This window comes from Anser cygnoides, chromosome 6, assembly GCF_040182565.1.
Source record: "Anser cygnoides isolate HZ-2024a breed goose chromosome 6, Taihu_goose_T2T_genome, whole genome shotgun sequence".
Classification (NCBI taxonomy): domain Eukaryota; kingdom Metazoa; phylum Chordata; class Aves; order Anseriformes; family Anatidae; genus Anser; species Anser cygnoides.
Window position 1 is genome coordinate 17,994,098 of NC_089878.1, and position 15,732 is coordinate 18,009,829.

General features: G+C 36.6%; 1 protein-coding gene across 1 annotated transcript in view; it reads left to right on the plus strand.

Moving 5' to 3' along the window:
* Positions 1–15,732, plus strand: part of LOC106029845 (titin) — a 244,523-nt gene that overhangs the window by 128,502 nt on the left and 100,289 nt on the right. Inside the window, exons 169-188 of the mRNA XM_066999168.1 lie at positions 65–175; positions 507–632; positions 899–982; positions 1,954–2,037; positions 3,038–3,121; positions 3,376–3,486; positions 3,818–4,033; positions 4,242–4,340; positions 4,604–4,687; positions 5,349–5,429; positions 5,809–5,904; positions 6,490–6,564; positions 7,485–7,565; positions 9,060–9,164; positions 9,708–9,785; positions 10,170–10,223; positions 10,468–10,551; positions 11,594–13,534; positions 14,508–14,558; positions 15,214–15,609. Of these exons, the coding sequence (XP_066855269.1) occupies positions 65–175; positions 507–632; positions 899–982; positions 1,954–2,037; positions 3,038–3,121; positions 3,376–3,486; positions 3,818–4,033; positions 4,242–4,340; positions 4,604–4,687; positions 5,349–5,429; positions 5,809–5,904; positions 6,490–6,564; positions 7,485–7,565; positions 9,060–9,164; positions 9,708–9,785; positions 10,170–10,223; positions 10,468–10,551; positions 11,594–13,534; positions 14,508–14,558; positions 15,214–15,609 (4,041 nt within the window). The remainder of the gene's footprint in view (positions 1–64; positions 176–506; positions 633–898; positions 983–1,953; positions 2,038–3,037; positions 3,122–3,375; positions 3,487–3,817; positions 4,034–4,241; positions 4,341–4,603; positions 4,688–5,348; positions 5,430–5,808; positions 5,905–6,489; positions 6,565–7,484; positions 7,566–9,059; positions 9,165–9,707; positions 9,786–10,169; positions 10,224–10,467; positions 10,552–11,593; positions 13,535–14,507; positions 14,559–15,213; positions 15,610–15,732) is intronic.

A 15,732-nucleotide genomic window follows, 5' to 3' on the forward strand; every position in this document is an offset into this window, starting at 1 on the left:
TTTTTTGTCCTGCGTGGCATGTCTTTTCAGCAATGTAAAATGAAACACACTAATATCTTTGAAGTGCATGAGATGCCGGAGGCAGAGGTCTCAGAAGAGGAAGAGGTGGAAGTACCACCAGAGGAAGCGGTAGCAGTTGCCGAGCCTGGAGAGCCAGAAGCTCCTCCAGCTGAAGGTATATGGTGGTGTCCCAAAGTGCCTGCCGTGCTCTGGGTGTTGACACAGTACTGACTGTTCTCTGCCCCTCTGCCTTCTGTGGGGAGGGGTGTGAGCAGCATTTAGCCATGCTGTGTCTGTACGAGTCTGTATGGGCCTGTGGCAGAGGGTGGGGCTGGTTGGCAAACGCTCTATCATAAGCCCCCGCTTGGGCTCTTTGCTGCAAGTAGTCCACCTGAAGGAAGTGGTGTTATCTGAAAAGGACTCTTCCTTTCCTGCTTCACTGCTTACCATTAAGCTGTTTGCGGATCTTTGTCCCTGTCAAGTAAAAGGAACTAATATCTTTAAAGTGCCTGAGGTGGTTGAGGAGGAAGAGCCAGAAGAGGAGGTGTCGGTGATTGTTCCCCAAAAGCCTGTGGCAGTGCCCAAGAAGCCTGTGGCTGTGCCCAAGAAACCGGAAGTTCCAGAAGCTAAAGGTATATTTGTGAGAAGAGCTGCTTTTTATTTTAGTATCTTGATTAATACTTTAATTTCTTGTTAGCCACTTTTTTTGTTTAAGATTTCTTATGTGTCTCCAGCCCCATCTTCTACTGTGCGTAAGGCTGCGTATGTAATTAGCCAACCAGTCACTAGATGAACCTCTATTTTAAGAAATATCTAAACTCTTTGATTCTGTCATCAGTTTTATGATCTTTTGTATTTTTCTAAACTGTGAATTTAAGAGAAAATAATATTTTTAAAGTGCTTAAGGTGCCCAAGAAAGCTGTCCCACAAGAAAAAACACCTGCTGCTGAACCCAAAAAACCAGAACTACCACCAACCAAAGGTATATATCATCATTATACTGTCATTATTTGAAATAAACATAGTGCTCTTCTGGAATTAAATTGAACTAACTTTATGAATTATGCTCTGAGATACGTGCTTAAGTAATATGAAATGGAGAGGCAAAAATGTGGCATGCATTACAGATAAATCTACTTCATTTAAAAATATCATCAGCTTTCTGACCTTCTTGTAAACTTTAAAAATTAAGATTTGCAGAATAGTTACTTTAAAGAGTATAAAAAGTTGTTTTGAAAAACAGGCTGCAAATATGGCTTCAGTTTAAAATACATAATTTTGCATCCCAGAATCTTTCAATAATCATTATTAATGGATGAGAGCAGCCATATCAGTTCTCTATCTCTTTAAAAGTGAGTAAATTCCACTAAACTGGAGGTGGACTTACTACCAAAAGACTGGATATATCTGCTGATTATTCTTTTAGCACATGAAAGGGCCATTCATTAATACCAGCCAGCAGAGAGGAGAGAAAGTACACATTTCTGTAGGAAGAGGGATCTGCAAAGACAGGAACTGTGGAAAACTGAAAATGAAAAGGAGGTTAAAATACTGGAAATAACATAGGAAAAAGGAGGGTAATAGTTAAAGCAACTGGAAATTTTGTTAACAATTGTTAGAGTTGACCAAGCAGTCATGAATGCTAAGCAACAGACCTTCAAGTACGGTTGGATTCCATACATAAGTTTCTGACCAGCTGTTAGAAAGATGGGGTGTGTTTTCTGCATTTCCACCTTGCCTCAAAAACTGAAACTAAACAAAGACTTCCCATGTCCTGCATGACATCTTTGACACCCTTGGCATACAACGTGTGTGAAGCAAAGCACAACCGGTGACTGAGTGTAAGCACAGCGCTTTCTCAGGGAAGACTGTGTGCGCATGTTATTGATTGTCTTATTGTTTCATATACATCTGTACAGCCCACAAAACTAAAATATACTGATATCTTTGAAGTGCCCAAGGTACCCAAGAAGGCTGTTCTGGAAGAACCCATACCTGTAGCTGTGCCAAAAAAGCCAGAACCTGCACCAGCTCGAGGTACTTGTTGCCCTGCACATTGACCTGAACAAGACTGTTTCTTACTATCTGAAATGTTACTTCTGAAATCTGATATCCTGTCCATTTGTGATTACCTGAAATTTCCAAGTTCTTTGTGTGAATTGGGAATTCCATTATTTAGTATTTTTATGAACAACCCAAAAGATATTTTGAATTTACTGTTTCACTTTCATATTCTAAATCTTCAGACACAAAAATTTGATTTTTAAAATTTGATCATTGCTTTTTTGTAGAGTATTGCCAAACATTATCTTAAATTGATGACACAAATGTCCCCATGACTATTTTGACAGTCTCAGTGACTGTGTACCATAAGCATGAGTCTTTCAGAATTTATAAAACAAAACAAGTTACTCAGAAATGCACATACGAAGGGAGTTATAAGAACTGATAGCATATTAAGTGCTTAAAGAAATATCTGACCATTTCAGAGAATGTAGTGAAGAAAGAATGGTTATAAAATCCAGTGAACCATATTAGCTGTGGGAGTTGCCACAGTGAGAGGAGAATTGAGGGATGAGAACTACTCAAGATAAGAAAATAAACCAGGGAAGTGAAAAGCATAAAGAAAGAATGGAAACGGAGAAGGACAGGAATAGAGATGAAGGAAAACCAGTGGGATTTCTGTTCCTCTCTCTATCAATGCCTGTATGAGGAATGACAATAGATAAGGTATGGGCTGAGGTTGTTCCCAGCGAACCATCAGATCCCAGCAGGGCTGAGAATGACAGTCTCTCTTCCCTGGGAGGGAAGGCTGCTGAGTACATGGAGGGGTACCTTTATTCTCACCTCGCTCTTGAGTCGTACATAAACACAGGCACTCTGTATCTGTTTGTGTTTTTGTGAGCAAGTGAGGGAGAGGTGGGGTTGATACCATGAGACCAGTTTGGTTAGTTTCTCGAGGGCACCTTTCGTTTATGTTTCACTGTTCATTATCCTGTTCAATGTATAAAACTGACTGTTACTAATATCTTTAAAGTGCCCGAAGTGCCCAGGAAGGCTATTCGTGAGGAAAAAATACCTGTGGCCGTTGCCAAAGCCCCAGAGCCTCCAGCACCCAGAGGTACCTGACTTCATGGATAACTTGACAAAGAAGATACTTTATCTCCTTCTCTTAAGTGTTGTCCTACCCTCTCTTGGCCTGTCTTTGTCTTAAATCTGAGACTTGCAAAGTTATGCATGCTGGGCGTACTGTGCTGTGCGTGTGAGGTTTTGAACAGGCTTTTGTGGTGTTCAGCGTCTGCGTTGCCCTGTTTTTTGTCCTGCGTGGCATGTCTTTTCAGCAATGTAAAATGAAACACACTAATATCTTTGAAGTGCATGAGATGCCGGAGGCAGAGGTCTCAGAAGAGGAAGAGGTGGAAGTACCACCAGAGGAAGCGGTAGCAGTTGCCGAGCCTGGAGAGCCAGAAGCTCCTCCAGCTGAAGGTATATGGTGGTGTCCCAAAGTGCCTGCCGTGCTCTGGGTGTTGACACAGTACTGACTGTTCTCTGCCCCTCTGCCTTCTGTGGGGAGGGGTGTGAGCAGCATTTAGCCATGCTGTGTCTGTACGAGTCTGTATGGGCCTGTGGCAGAGGGTGGGGCTGGTTGGCAAACGCTCTATCATAAGCCCCCGCTTGGGCTCTTTGCTGCAAGTAGTCCACCTGAAGGAAGTGGTGTTATCTGAAAAGGACTCTTCCTTTCCTGCTTCACTGCTTACCATTAAGCTGTTTGCGGATCTTTGTCCCTGTCAAGTAAAAGGAACTAATATCTTTAAAGTGCCTGAGGTGGTTGAGGAGGAAGAGCCAGAAGAGGAGGTGTCGGTGATTGTTCCCCAAAAGCCTGTGGCAGTGCCCAAGAAGCCTGTGGCTGTGCCCAAGCCGCCTGTGGCTGTGCCCAAGAAGCCTGTGGCAGTGCCCAAGAAGCCTGTTGCTGTGCCCAAAGTAACAGAACCTATTCCTGTTCTTAAAAAACATGAAGTTCTTCCAGTTAAAGGTACATATGTCAGTGACTGAGGCCATCCTTTTTAATTTTCTCTCCATTCAACTTTATAGACAATGCTTAAACATCTGAGTGTGTAATTTCACTGAAATTTTTATTCCTCATATTTTGAATCTCTTCCTCATCATTGTACTTTTCAGTATTTTGCATATATATGCATCTTAATATTCCCAAAAATGAAAATTAACTTATGTCTTTAAAGCACCTGAAGTGCCACAGAAAACTGTCCCAGGAGAGAAAGCGATTCTTGCAACACCTAAAAAGCCAGAATTTAAGCAACCAGAGCCTCCTCCAACCAAAGGTACATATTGCTAGGAGGTGCTTCCTGAAAATACGTCCTTTCTATTCTTTTCCCTTTTCTTTACTTATAACTCTGTATATAAAATATGTCAGTTATATTACCTTGTTGACTACCCAGGGAAAGATCTTTTGGAGCATAAACACTCTTTTATTGTTATGGACTCATTCACTGTGATTTTCTGTGTGCTAGTTGTCTTTGTCTTTCTTATGTTTCGTACGTATCTTTATACACATGCATGTAAAACAACCTAATATTTTTTAAAGTGCCTGAGGTGCCCAAGAAAGCTATCCCAGAGGAGGAAATACCCGTTGCTCTTCCTAAAACACCTGAACCACTACCAAGTGAAGGTACAGGCCATCATGGCTATTATTGTAAAGATAATCGTTTTTCCAGTTCTTCCAAACATAAGCTTTAAAAATAATTTTTCCTCTTTTTCGCCATTCTAGTGTTTGTAAGTTTTTCACTTCATGTTTTAGATTATATCAGTCTGTTTCTTATATCTAATATTATATTTTCATATATGAGAGTAAAATATAGTTTTTTAAATTAAGTATTTTCACATGATTCTGCATGGGATATTCTTGAGAATGAGTATCCTATATTATTCTCTTTTATATAATAATCAGTTCTCACTAAATTCAAGTCTCTTGAAACCTACTATTTGGTGTTATATTCATGCTATAATCTAGAATGAACTGAGAACATTACCATTTTTATTCTTTCCAGTAACAATTATTTATCCACAAATTTAATGTTTAATTTATATTGTATGCATAAAAAACACTATTCTTCACACAACCTTGAATTAAAATTACATATAAATAGTTTTCTCAAGGCATGCATTAACTGCAGAGTTAGCAGTATGAACAGATTCTGAGTGACTTATGTATCCTAATGTGTTATTTGTCTGTGTATATTGAATTAGTGTTCTTTTTAGTGATATTTGCATGTTCATGTGAAATGATCTTATCATTGGAAACTTACACCAGTTATCAATGTTCTTTGAAGAATATGAAATCTTAAAGGAAGTTGAACTTGAAGAAACAGAAGAAATTTCAGTTGCAGAAGTAGAGGCTTTGCCAGTTGAAGGTATACAAAGTACCTAGAGGCTTTCAGACACCTTTTATTATTGTGCATTATTATTTTTTTCTTGCTCTGTTGTATGTATACTAGTATGCTCTTATTTTAGTTGCTTTCACTTTGTTTCCCGTCAACTGGAGTCTTCTCATCATTTTGTTTCCCACATTTGTTCTCATGTTATTAACGTGTTTTTTTTTATATCAACTTGAATATTTGTGTTGTGTGCAAGCTACAAAGCAACAGCCTAAAGCTCTTTTATACTCCAATTAATTGTGTGATTTTTCATTAACTTCACTGGAAATGGAAAATTACCATCTTTATATTTGCACTCTTCACACACCTACTGTGGTAGTGAGTTTGTACTAAATCTACCTAATGTTATTTAAAGTGCCGGAACCTGAAAAGAAGCTTCCTGAAAAGCGAAAACCAGCAGCACCTACTCCACCAACAGAAGATATTAAATTGGCAAGAGAACTACTTAAAGGTATAAGCATCTGAATCCACCATTAACAATGGGAATTCAAACATATAATCCTTTTTTAATTATACTGATGAATCTTGAAAAGCGTGCTTTAAAACATATCACCATGGTTCTTTTTTTTTTCTTATTTTTTATTATTCTAATGGTGCGTCTTACTAATGCTAAAGCCTGTATGAATTTTCACCATATTGTGGATAAATATTTTTTACTTCACCAGTGTCATGCCAAGTCAGTTTACATGGGTTCTTTTCAAAACTTATTGATTAAATCCATGTATTTAAAAAAAAATCTTTTGAAAGTTAACACATTCTTCTATTCTTAACATAATTCTGCTATCTTTAATACATTCTTACAAATGAAAAGAACTACCAGAAATAATTTACTGGTGCTACTTTGTGAACATGGTTTTCAGATCAACTGTGGTTCATCAGACTTCTAAACAGTTAATCAGCCAGAATCTTAACTTTGTAGATCTTGTCTTTCTACTAGGTCAACAGTATTAATCAGTTGTTTGATTTTTTTGGAAAGTTTGAGGGTTTTTTTAATCTAATGATGTGTATGATAAAATTCAAATATTTTTCTTTAAAGCTCCTGAATCAAAGAAGAAAGTTGTGACTGCAAAACCTGTTGAGTCTCCGAAATTGGAACCCCCACCTGCTAAAGGTACCTACCTAATAGAAGCATCTTACTTCATTGAAGCCTCTTTTGAGCCCAGAGTTGTAGTTTTCAGTATCCTCTTCAATTTGCTTAGAAATATCAAATGGTGTCTTTATTAGGTTATAATTCAAGAGTGGACTCCAGTCTTGAATATATATGTTCATTTTGTTGTATTTATGTTCACTTTAATTTCCCATCATGATATTAACAAACTGCAAAAAAGATAATCACGGAAGAGTAAGAAAGAGAGTGGTTTTATGAGTTTGTCACTTGTGTAGATGTTCATTTCAGTTCTCTGCTTAAGGAGGAATAAAAAGTACTATACTGTTTAAATGTGTATGGCATAGCTCAACCATAGTAACTATTTGTCTGAAATGTAACTTAATTTTGTGAGAAGAAAATTTAGAGTTGGCAATGAATTGTGAATTGAGCAAGCAGCTTTACAAGTATTCCCTTATATTTTTCATATGTACTGGACCTTTAGACAAGCTGCTAAGCAGCACAGTAAACATATCTTGTTAATGCTGCTTAAGGTTTAGCGACTAAGCTGACTGTATCTTTATGAGTATCATAGACAGTGCAGATGAGCTACATAACCATGTAATTCAAGAGAAAAGGGTGATTAAAATGTAACTATAACTCTCTTTGAATACATAACTTTTCTAGTCTTGTTAGACCATATTTCTCTTTTGTTGTTTTGTATGAAAATTTACCTTTATGTATAAGCCTGTAAGGCAACTGAAAACAAATAATGTGGAAAAAAGATTAAAAATAATTGACTTCAATCTCAGCAGTTTTACCTTTGCTTTGAATGTTCAGTAGTGGACCATCATTTTATCTGTGTGTGTTTGGAGTGGTTAGTTGTTGATTAGCTCTTAACTACTGTTATGAACCTGTAATAAAATCTGGAATAATATTCTTTTAAGTTCCTGGACTTGTAAAGAAACCTCGCAGAGTAATTCCTGAAGTTACCCCACCACCAAAAGAAGAAGTTGTTTTGAAAAGAGGTATAGTAGCTTGTAGTGGTATAAAATCCCAGCATATTAACATTGCTCAGTGTATTCCCTAAATAACATTGGTTTGTATGGTGTGAAAAATTACATGAACAAAGTACTACTTCATGTATGTTTATCAGGGAAAGAGTTTATAGCTGCAGGAATGAAGCAAGAGTCTAACAAATCCAAAGGATCTATGCAGAAAACAGGCAAGAACACTGAAAACTGCTTCCCTTTTATAGCTCTCTTCTGTTTTCCTGTTCCATGTAAAGCTTATGGAAAATTTCCAGTTTCTTCAGCTTGTGGACACTTAAATATTTTCCAGCAATAGTGTAAATGTTCTTAAAAATCACATAAGTAAAACAGTATTCTCTTTTACGTTTTTCTTAAAAGTACTGCACCATTCCCAAGGGTTAGTGGGACTGTTGGACATCAGTCCTGTTTTCTGCAAAGTCTGGGGCCTTATAAATTACTTTGTGCTCAGTTACTGCTTAAAAAATAGATAGCACTAATTCCCATTCTCTTTGAAATACGGGCAGGGATCATTATTCATGCCCACGTACCTTGCAGCTCACCTTCTAATTTCAGACAGTCTAGTAAAACATAATGTTCATTTTTCTGACATGTCTCATCAGATACCCAAAATGGATATCTGAGATGACAATTATAAGCAAAATGAAAAACAGTCACAATAAAAATTTGAGCTCTCCAAACACAACAAATTATTTAGCCTTCTTCCCTCACTGAAGTCAATAGGAGTTTAATCCAGAATCCTCTGTTTTGTCCCTGAAAATTGCCTGTAACTTCAGTTATTAAGGCATGAATATGTACAGTAATTTATCATTCAAATGTACTACTTGTCATTTTTGGCAGAAGAAGGCATGGGACTAACAGAAGTCATTCAAATATTCTATACAGGCACTTGTCTGCTGACTAAAGCTTCAAAGAATAAATCTAATATTTACTCAATGTAGATGCAAAAATACATTAGGAACAGTTCCTAAAATGTATTGAAAAGCAAGCAGTAGGAAACTGAAGTGATGTTATTTAATCTAACACATTTTTAATCTCATACTGTTTATGAGTTTGTAGATTAAAAACAACTTGACATGAAATGTCATTATTAACTAACCTACTTTACGCACATACATGTGTGAATAGATAATGTTATTTTTTAAATCTCAGTATTATAATAATATCTTTTACTGTTCTTCCAGAATATATATCCACCATATCTTTTCCATGAAGGTTCTGCAATAAGAAATTTTGTTCTATCATAGACAGTTAACGTTCACATCTTTCCTCTCAGAGGGAATGGTCTTAAATAAGCATCTTTTTGCTCTAGATGATTTTGAATTTTAAAATGCTTTCAGAATAGTATCTTACTAAGTATTTTATGTGCTTAGTTCTTTATTGTTGTTTACATATGTTTAGTCTTGTCTTGCTCGCTATACTATTCTTTTGTTTATCTGTGCTTTAAAAACTGAAATTCCTTTTCTTTTAAAGTTCTTAAAAAGAAGCCAGAAGAGGAAGAAATTAAACCAGAGAAAGAACCTAAACCTGAAGTTAAACCAGTACCTACACCAGTAGAAAAAATTAAGAAACCTGAAGGTATTAGTTTTCATTCAAACTTATCTGGTAAAACATAATGCCAAAACTGAAAAATTAAAAATATATAAATAAATCCCACAATATTCTCTGAAATTCAGAGTTCGAAATTCTCTGAATTTTAAAATTCATATTTTAATGGGTGGCTGTCATAAACCTAATTGTGTGAGTTAAAGCTTTGCTGAAAGCACATCCAAATTTGTCATCGCCTTTTCCAAATTTGGATCTGGTTTCTGTGTCATGTGATTACTTCTCATCTTCACTGTTAGTAGAGAACTTTACAAGTAATTTATAACACTGATAAAAATATAACTATGTTGAAATAGTTAATCCAAATATTCTTTAGTTAAGGTCTTGCAAATATTTGTCCTTTTGCCCCCTTAGTGTTTCTGTTCAAGTCCTTGTATTAAAGATAGATGTTCCCCAAACTTACAAACATCTAAAATTCAAAGTCTAAAAAGAATGAAAACATTTAAATATATTAGAGAAATTGGTATTTGGGGATGCAAGATGTTTCAAAATATCTTACAAAATAATATTTTAAAGTCCCAGAAGTTCCTAAAAAGAAAATTGAGATACCTGTCATAAAAAAGGAGGAGAAACATGTGCCTGAACCACCAAAAGGTACAGATGTGTGGTGCTATTTTCCTTATTGCAGCAACTAGATTATATTCCTTGCTGCGTTTCATGCTATATTATACTAATGCATTACTGTCATCCAGTCTGTCTGTCACATATACTGATTAACCACTTTGCTTTCTTCTGGATTTCTTTTTGTCTTTGATTCTTCAGTGCTTGAAAAATTCATCTTTTTTTTTTTTTTTCTGTTGTATCTGGCTTTACAAGAATTCATCCCAAGTAAATTTCTTGCTTTTTGGCTAAATAAGATACAAATAAAGTCTGTCTTCTATTAACTTTCTCTGTAATGTTGCTTCTGATTTTAATATTCAATGAGATTTTAAAACATGTAAATTAACCTATTTGTAATCATTGTGTTTGAAATGCCAGAACCTAAGCAAGCAGCTATCCCAGTTCCTGGGCCTGAATCTAAGCCTGCAGTAGGTAAGTCTTCTTTAGTCATGAATACCAATGCAGCCTTTCCTGTGCATCTTTTTTATTTTCCATTCAGAATTTTAAATTTGGAGATTTCTGGTTAAAAGGACATTAAAAATACATCTCAGCTTTAGTACTATAATGACTGGAACATCCATACATTCTGCAGAACATCGTAGAGAACATGGTGCCTAAAACACAATTATTTATTGAAATAAATAAATGAGAACTCTTTCTTTTTTTTTTCCTCCAGCTTTAAAATCTCCAAAACCAGTAGCAGAACCAACGCCAGCTATTACTACTCCAGTGACAGTCCCTGTGGTTGGAAAGAAAGCAGGTATTTGTGTTAGTTCTATTCTATTCATAGGGTTTTTCTCTCTTAGATACATAAATACCTTCAAGATAAAGAGAATTACAAGCTGTACAATCATACAACTCATTCATTACAAGGAGATTTGAGATCCTATCCCAGGATCGTGTTATTCTTGATACTGCCACCTAATGTAAAAGAAGCTTGTCTCTGTGAAAAACCGTTGAGATAAATCTGTACTCTTGTTTCTGGATGGTTAAATGTTTGCTTTTATTGTCAAAAATTAATATGAAACTATGAAAATTGTGTTTTCTGTTGATTCCTTTATGCAGTTCTGTGTTTTGATGTATGTCTTCTGACTCACATCTTAAGTTTTCTGTGTAGCAAATGAAAGGTTACACGTATTTCTAAACAATTCCTGCATTATTTGGTTTTCTGTTTTATAAATTGTTACTGAAATCATGAGGAACAGTAGCAGTAGTCTTGAAAAACTAGAGTATTACTAGTTTCCTGTTATATGCTTAGGATCCTAGGTCATATCCACTGTGGAAAAAAGAGAGTCCTTTCTCCTGGAAGCACTCCAGGTCTGAAGTCTGTCAATAGAGTTGATGTACATGCTGCTTGCCCATCATTCAGAGAGCCTTATCTTAAAGCACAGCTCAGACCTTGGGCACTTGAGAAGCCTGCTCATGAATGTCTCATGGTCATTGATTTGGTGATGTAGTCAGACCTGCAGTGGCACCACTAAACCATTCTATATAGATGGCCATGTCTTAGAGAACCATTATTTTCTGGTACTTTCAACCTGGATTAGATTTGGACTGGCAAACTAGTGGGATGATGCTCTGCACCATAACAGAGGTTTCCTTGAGTCCTCTGTGCTGTTTGTGTGTGCAATTCTTATCTTTTCTGTGTGTGTGTTGTGTTGTAAATTTTGTGTTATATGAAGATAGTGTTCTATGTTCATTTTATTTCAGGTATAGCTGGAAATTTTGTCTTAAAATTTATTATTCTTGATGCTTATTCTTATGGATTTTAACTCTCTAAATTACCTGTGAAACCTTTGTAGCTGCAGAAAAGCCCGATGCACCATCTGTACTAAAGCATAAAGGTAAAATGTCCCCAGTGGAAGAAGACAAGACCGAGTCAATTGTGTTAAAGAAGATTTCAGTTGAGAAACACATACATGTCAAAGAGAGAGTAAGTCCTAAGGAGACAGTTCTGGATGTTCAAATGGTAGAGCCACTTGAGTTGAAAATCTCACTGGAAACAGCTGATGGAATACTGAACCTAGAGAGAGATGATCAAGTGGCTCTTAAATATTTTGTGCTGGCTCCTGAAGGAGGGGAGCCAGAAATGACACACACAGTTTCAAGAAAAACTCCTACCCCTACAGGTGAGAAAAGAGAAGTTACAATAGATCACCTTATTTATGAAAAGGATGAACCACTACTACCTGATGGGGAATTGAAATTGATCTATATGTCATCTGAATATGAGGAAAGTGATTCCAGAGAAGAAAGGGGGGGTGGAACTACATTGGCTGTTCATAAGGAACGTGCTATAGAGAGAGTCTCTGACAAGTCTAGGGTTCTTCAGGAAAGAAAGATTCCTGTGCATGAAAAAGGAGAGGTAACTGAGTCAATTTATGTACCTAAACATATACTCAAAGAGCCTTATGAGCCCGGAGACCAAAAAAGACTAAGAAAAGGGAGAAAATCAAAAATCAGGTTGCAGCCTGAAGAATCTCCCATTAAGGATGAAAATTCATTTGTAAAGAATATCACAGAAGCAAAAATAACTGAAACTCCTCTGATTAGAAGTGAGGAGAGTGGAGGATTTACTCTAGAGAAATCTGAAGTTCCTCTTGAAGAATCTATGAAACACAGTGACATACAGAAGAAAACTCAACAGATAAAGAAATACGGTACTACAGTAGCTGAAATTTGTATTGATAAGATTCTTAGTAAAGAAGCAAATAAAATGGAAACTATTCAAGATGATGAGAAAATGGACCTTACATCAGCAGAACTATATTCCTTAGAACTGTTGATTAAGACTACTGAACCAGCATTGAAAAAAGGTGTTGATCTAGAATACCCCACTGAAGAAGAGGAGGTTCCCAGAGAAAAATCTTACAGAATCTTTGAACAGTCTATTCCTAAGCCACAAATAGTGGAAATGAAAGCAGGAGCTAAATATTCTGCGCAGGAAGGAGAACCCACTGAAGTTCATTATGTGGAGGGTTCAGAAATACTGACTGAGAAAGCACTACTAAGTGATAGAAAAATCAGCAAGAGGATAACATCAGAGAATAAAGACAAAACTACTTTCAGCACCCACTTAAAAGAGAAATTTAGACAGTCAAGTGCCCCTGAAAAGTTGCCTGTGGAGAAAGAAGAATTTGATACAGTGATTACAGGAGGAGGAATGGAAGGTGAAGTTTCCATAGGAGAACATGAAAAGGGAGTCACAGATGAAATAGCTGACAGAACTGAGTCCGTAAAGAAAGCTCCTATTCAGCCACCAAAGCGCCAAGATAAAGAACAATTCCATAAAGTTCATACCTCTCCAGATGAAAGTGAAGAAGCTCCATCCCTTAAAGGCAGCAAAGCTAAAACTGAAGAAAAGAAAGACTCTTTGACTGTGGAAGAAGTGAAGATTTCTGGAAGAGAGCTTCAAGGTACAGAACCTACTTCAGATGAAAAAACAGCAGCTAAAAATGGCATTAGAAAAAGCACATCTCTTAGCAAGAAAAAAGAGAAGGAAAACCTTCCAGACAAAATATCATCAAGCAAAGGAATCTCTGCAAGTGAAACAATCACTCACTCCTCAAGCATAGGTAAGATAATCACTCCGAAGAATGTAGGAAAGAAGGAGTACTGGAAATCAGAACCCATTCACATGAATGAGCAAGCCAGTAGCCTTTTAAGTGAGGGCAGGAATTTGGATGCACCTGGAGAATCACATGAATTTCTGGATGTTCCTGCAAAGTCTCATGCAAAGCGAGGTGAGGAAGACTGCTGCCAAATTCTTCCACAAAGTGCTCATATTATTTGCTTCAAGAGAAAATACCATTTTCCATTGTGATGTTTGTTTTTCTTCTTTAACACCATTTACATTTCCATCCAGTGTATTAGCTGGCTGCATTGGCATTCAGCCACTCTTGATATGTTTGTCGTACTCTATGTATGTATATCCATGTAGTTTATGTTCATTGTCTGAGCCTTACCTTTTTGTAAGACAGTATAAATCATGTTACATGTCATTATCTCCTCAGAAAAACTAAAACTTTTCTCCTAGTATTCATTTTTCCATCCACTGCAATAAAATCTGTCCTGCATTTCATTCACATCATTCTGACATTAAAAGTGTATTTTATATTTTCTTACACAAAATGATGATGAGAAGCAGTATACTGGGGGAAATATTTTCAAAAGTTTTAGATGTGTCGTCACAATTTGGGCAACTGATGGAACGCGTGAGAATGTCACATTGTACCAAAACATATATTTAATTTTTACAACATATATTTTTGTTGTCTTCGTTAGTAAAAGTGTGTGCTTTGCTCAGTTAACACATTTTTTAATAGATACTTGAACTATTTTGGTTGATGGTTGAGTATTGATCAAGAGTTTAATTGTGAGAAAAGTGTCAGGGAATGGCAGAATTTTACAAAATAAGGGACAAGACAATAAATTGAGGAACTAGGAGTTCCTAAGCTGCCTTTCAGTCCTCACTGCTGAATATATGACTTTTCCACCCTTGAAGATGCTGAACTTACCATTCAGATATAGATTGTATAAGCTGTACAGATATATATGTATGTCTATATCTTCCTTCCCTTGTATGTGTATATAACTAAAGAAAGAGAATATCTGATTTGTAAAAAAGAAATAAAAAAATAAAAAAAATGCTTGTCTTAATTTTCATATGTAAGTCTATTAAACTCCATTCCTAATGCTATTGCTGTTCTGCTTCAGAGGCCAAGCCATCAAAAGAAGAAACTCCGAAGGGTATCAGCCCAGTCAAAGGTAAAAGTTATTATAAAATGCCTGTGATGGGGAATGACTGTTAACCTTTCCATGCTTGTTTCAATAGTTAGACATTATGAGAATGTTAGGTAGGTCCAGAGTCAGATATAGTATGTATGTAGTTAGAGGTTGTGCAGCCTCCCGGCACAGCTTCATCATGTAAGCAAGGCTATGCATTCCCCTTCAGGGCACAACTAGTCCACTTGGGGCAAAGAAGAGACAGTGGCAGAACTACTTCACCTCCTTTGAAATTCATAAAAATCAAACAGTTGTGAAGTTTAAACACAGTTACCCTCAAAATACCTATCCCTTCAGATTCAAGACATAAATGCATGATTCTGTTCTCCCATGTTTTGGTCTCAGTAGATGAGATTTGGTAATCAGGAGTAAATCTTTGAAAGATGACATAGTAAAACTTGGTCAGCACAATTGTACTAACAGAGACCCAATTATTTCAGTTCAGGTAATATAACAAAAATTTAACATTACTTGCTAGCTCTGTTGAAATTCCATTAGAGGCATAGGGTCCAGCAACACTGAAATGCATCAGTGAAACAGGTGGGTCACAAACCCATTCAAGTTTGGCTCTGCAGAATACTTACAATAAAAGCAATAAATCAGGGTTAGATTATTAATTTCTGTATCTGAATTACAGCCAAGAAGACACCTTCACCAGCAGATGCAGAAAGAAGGAAACTCAGGCCAGGCAGTGGTGGTGAAAAACCTCCTGAAGAGCCTCCATTCACTTATCAACTCAAGGCTGTGCCACTGAAGTTTGTCAAGGAGATGAAAGATATAGTCCTGACAGAAGCAGAATCTGTTGGGTCTTCTGCAATCTTTGAAGTCCTTATTTCACCATCCACTGCAATTACCAGCTGGATGAAAGATGGAAGTAACATCCGAGAGAGCCCAAAGCACAAGTTTATCGCAGATGGCAAAGATAGGAAGCTGCATATTATTGATGTCCAGCTATCAGATGCTGGTGAATATACTTGTGTGTTACGACTGGGTAACAAAGAGAAGACCTCTACAGCCAAACTCATTGTTGAAGGTAATCCCTGTTTCAGATCTGTCAATAATTTAAAGGCTAGCTACTCCTAAAGCTTTCTAGCTTTACTGGTACATTCTGAATTTACAGCGATCGTTAGATGCATTCTTTGATTTTCATTGATCA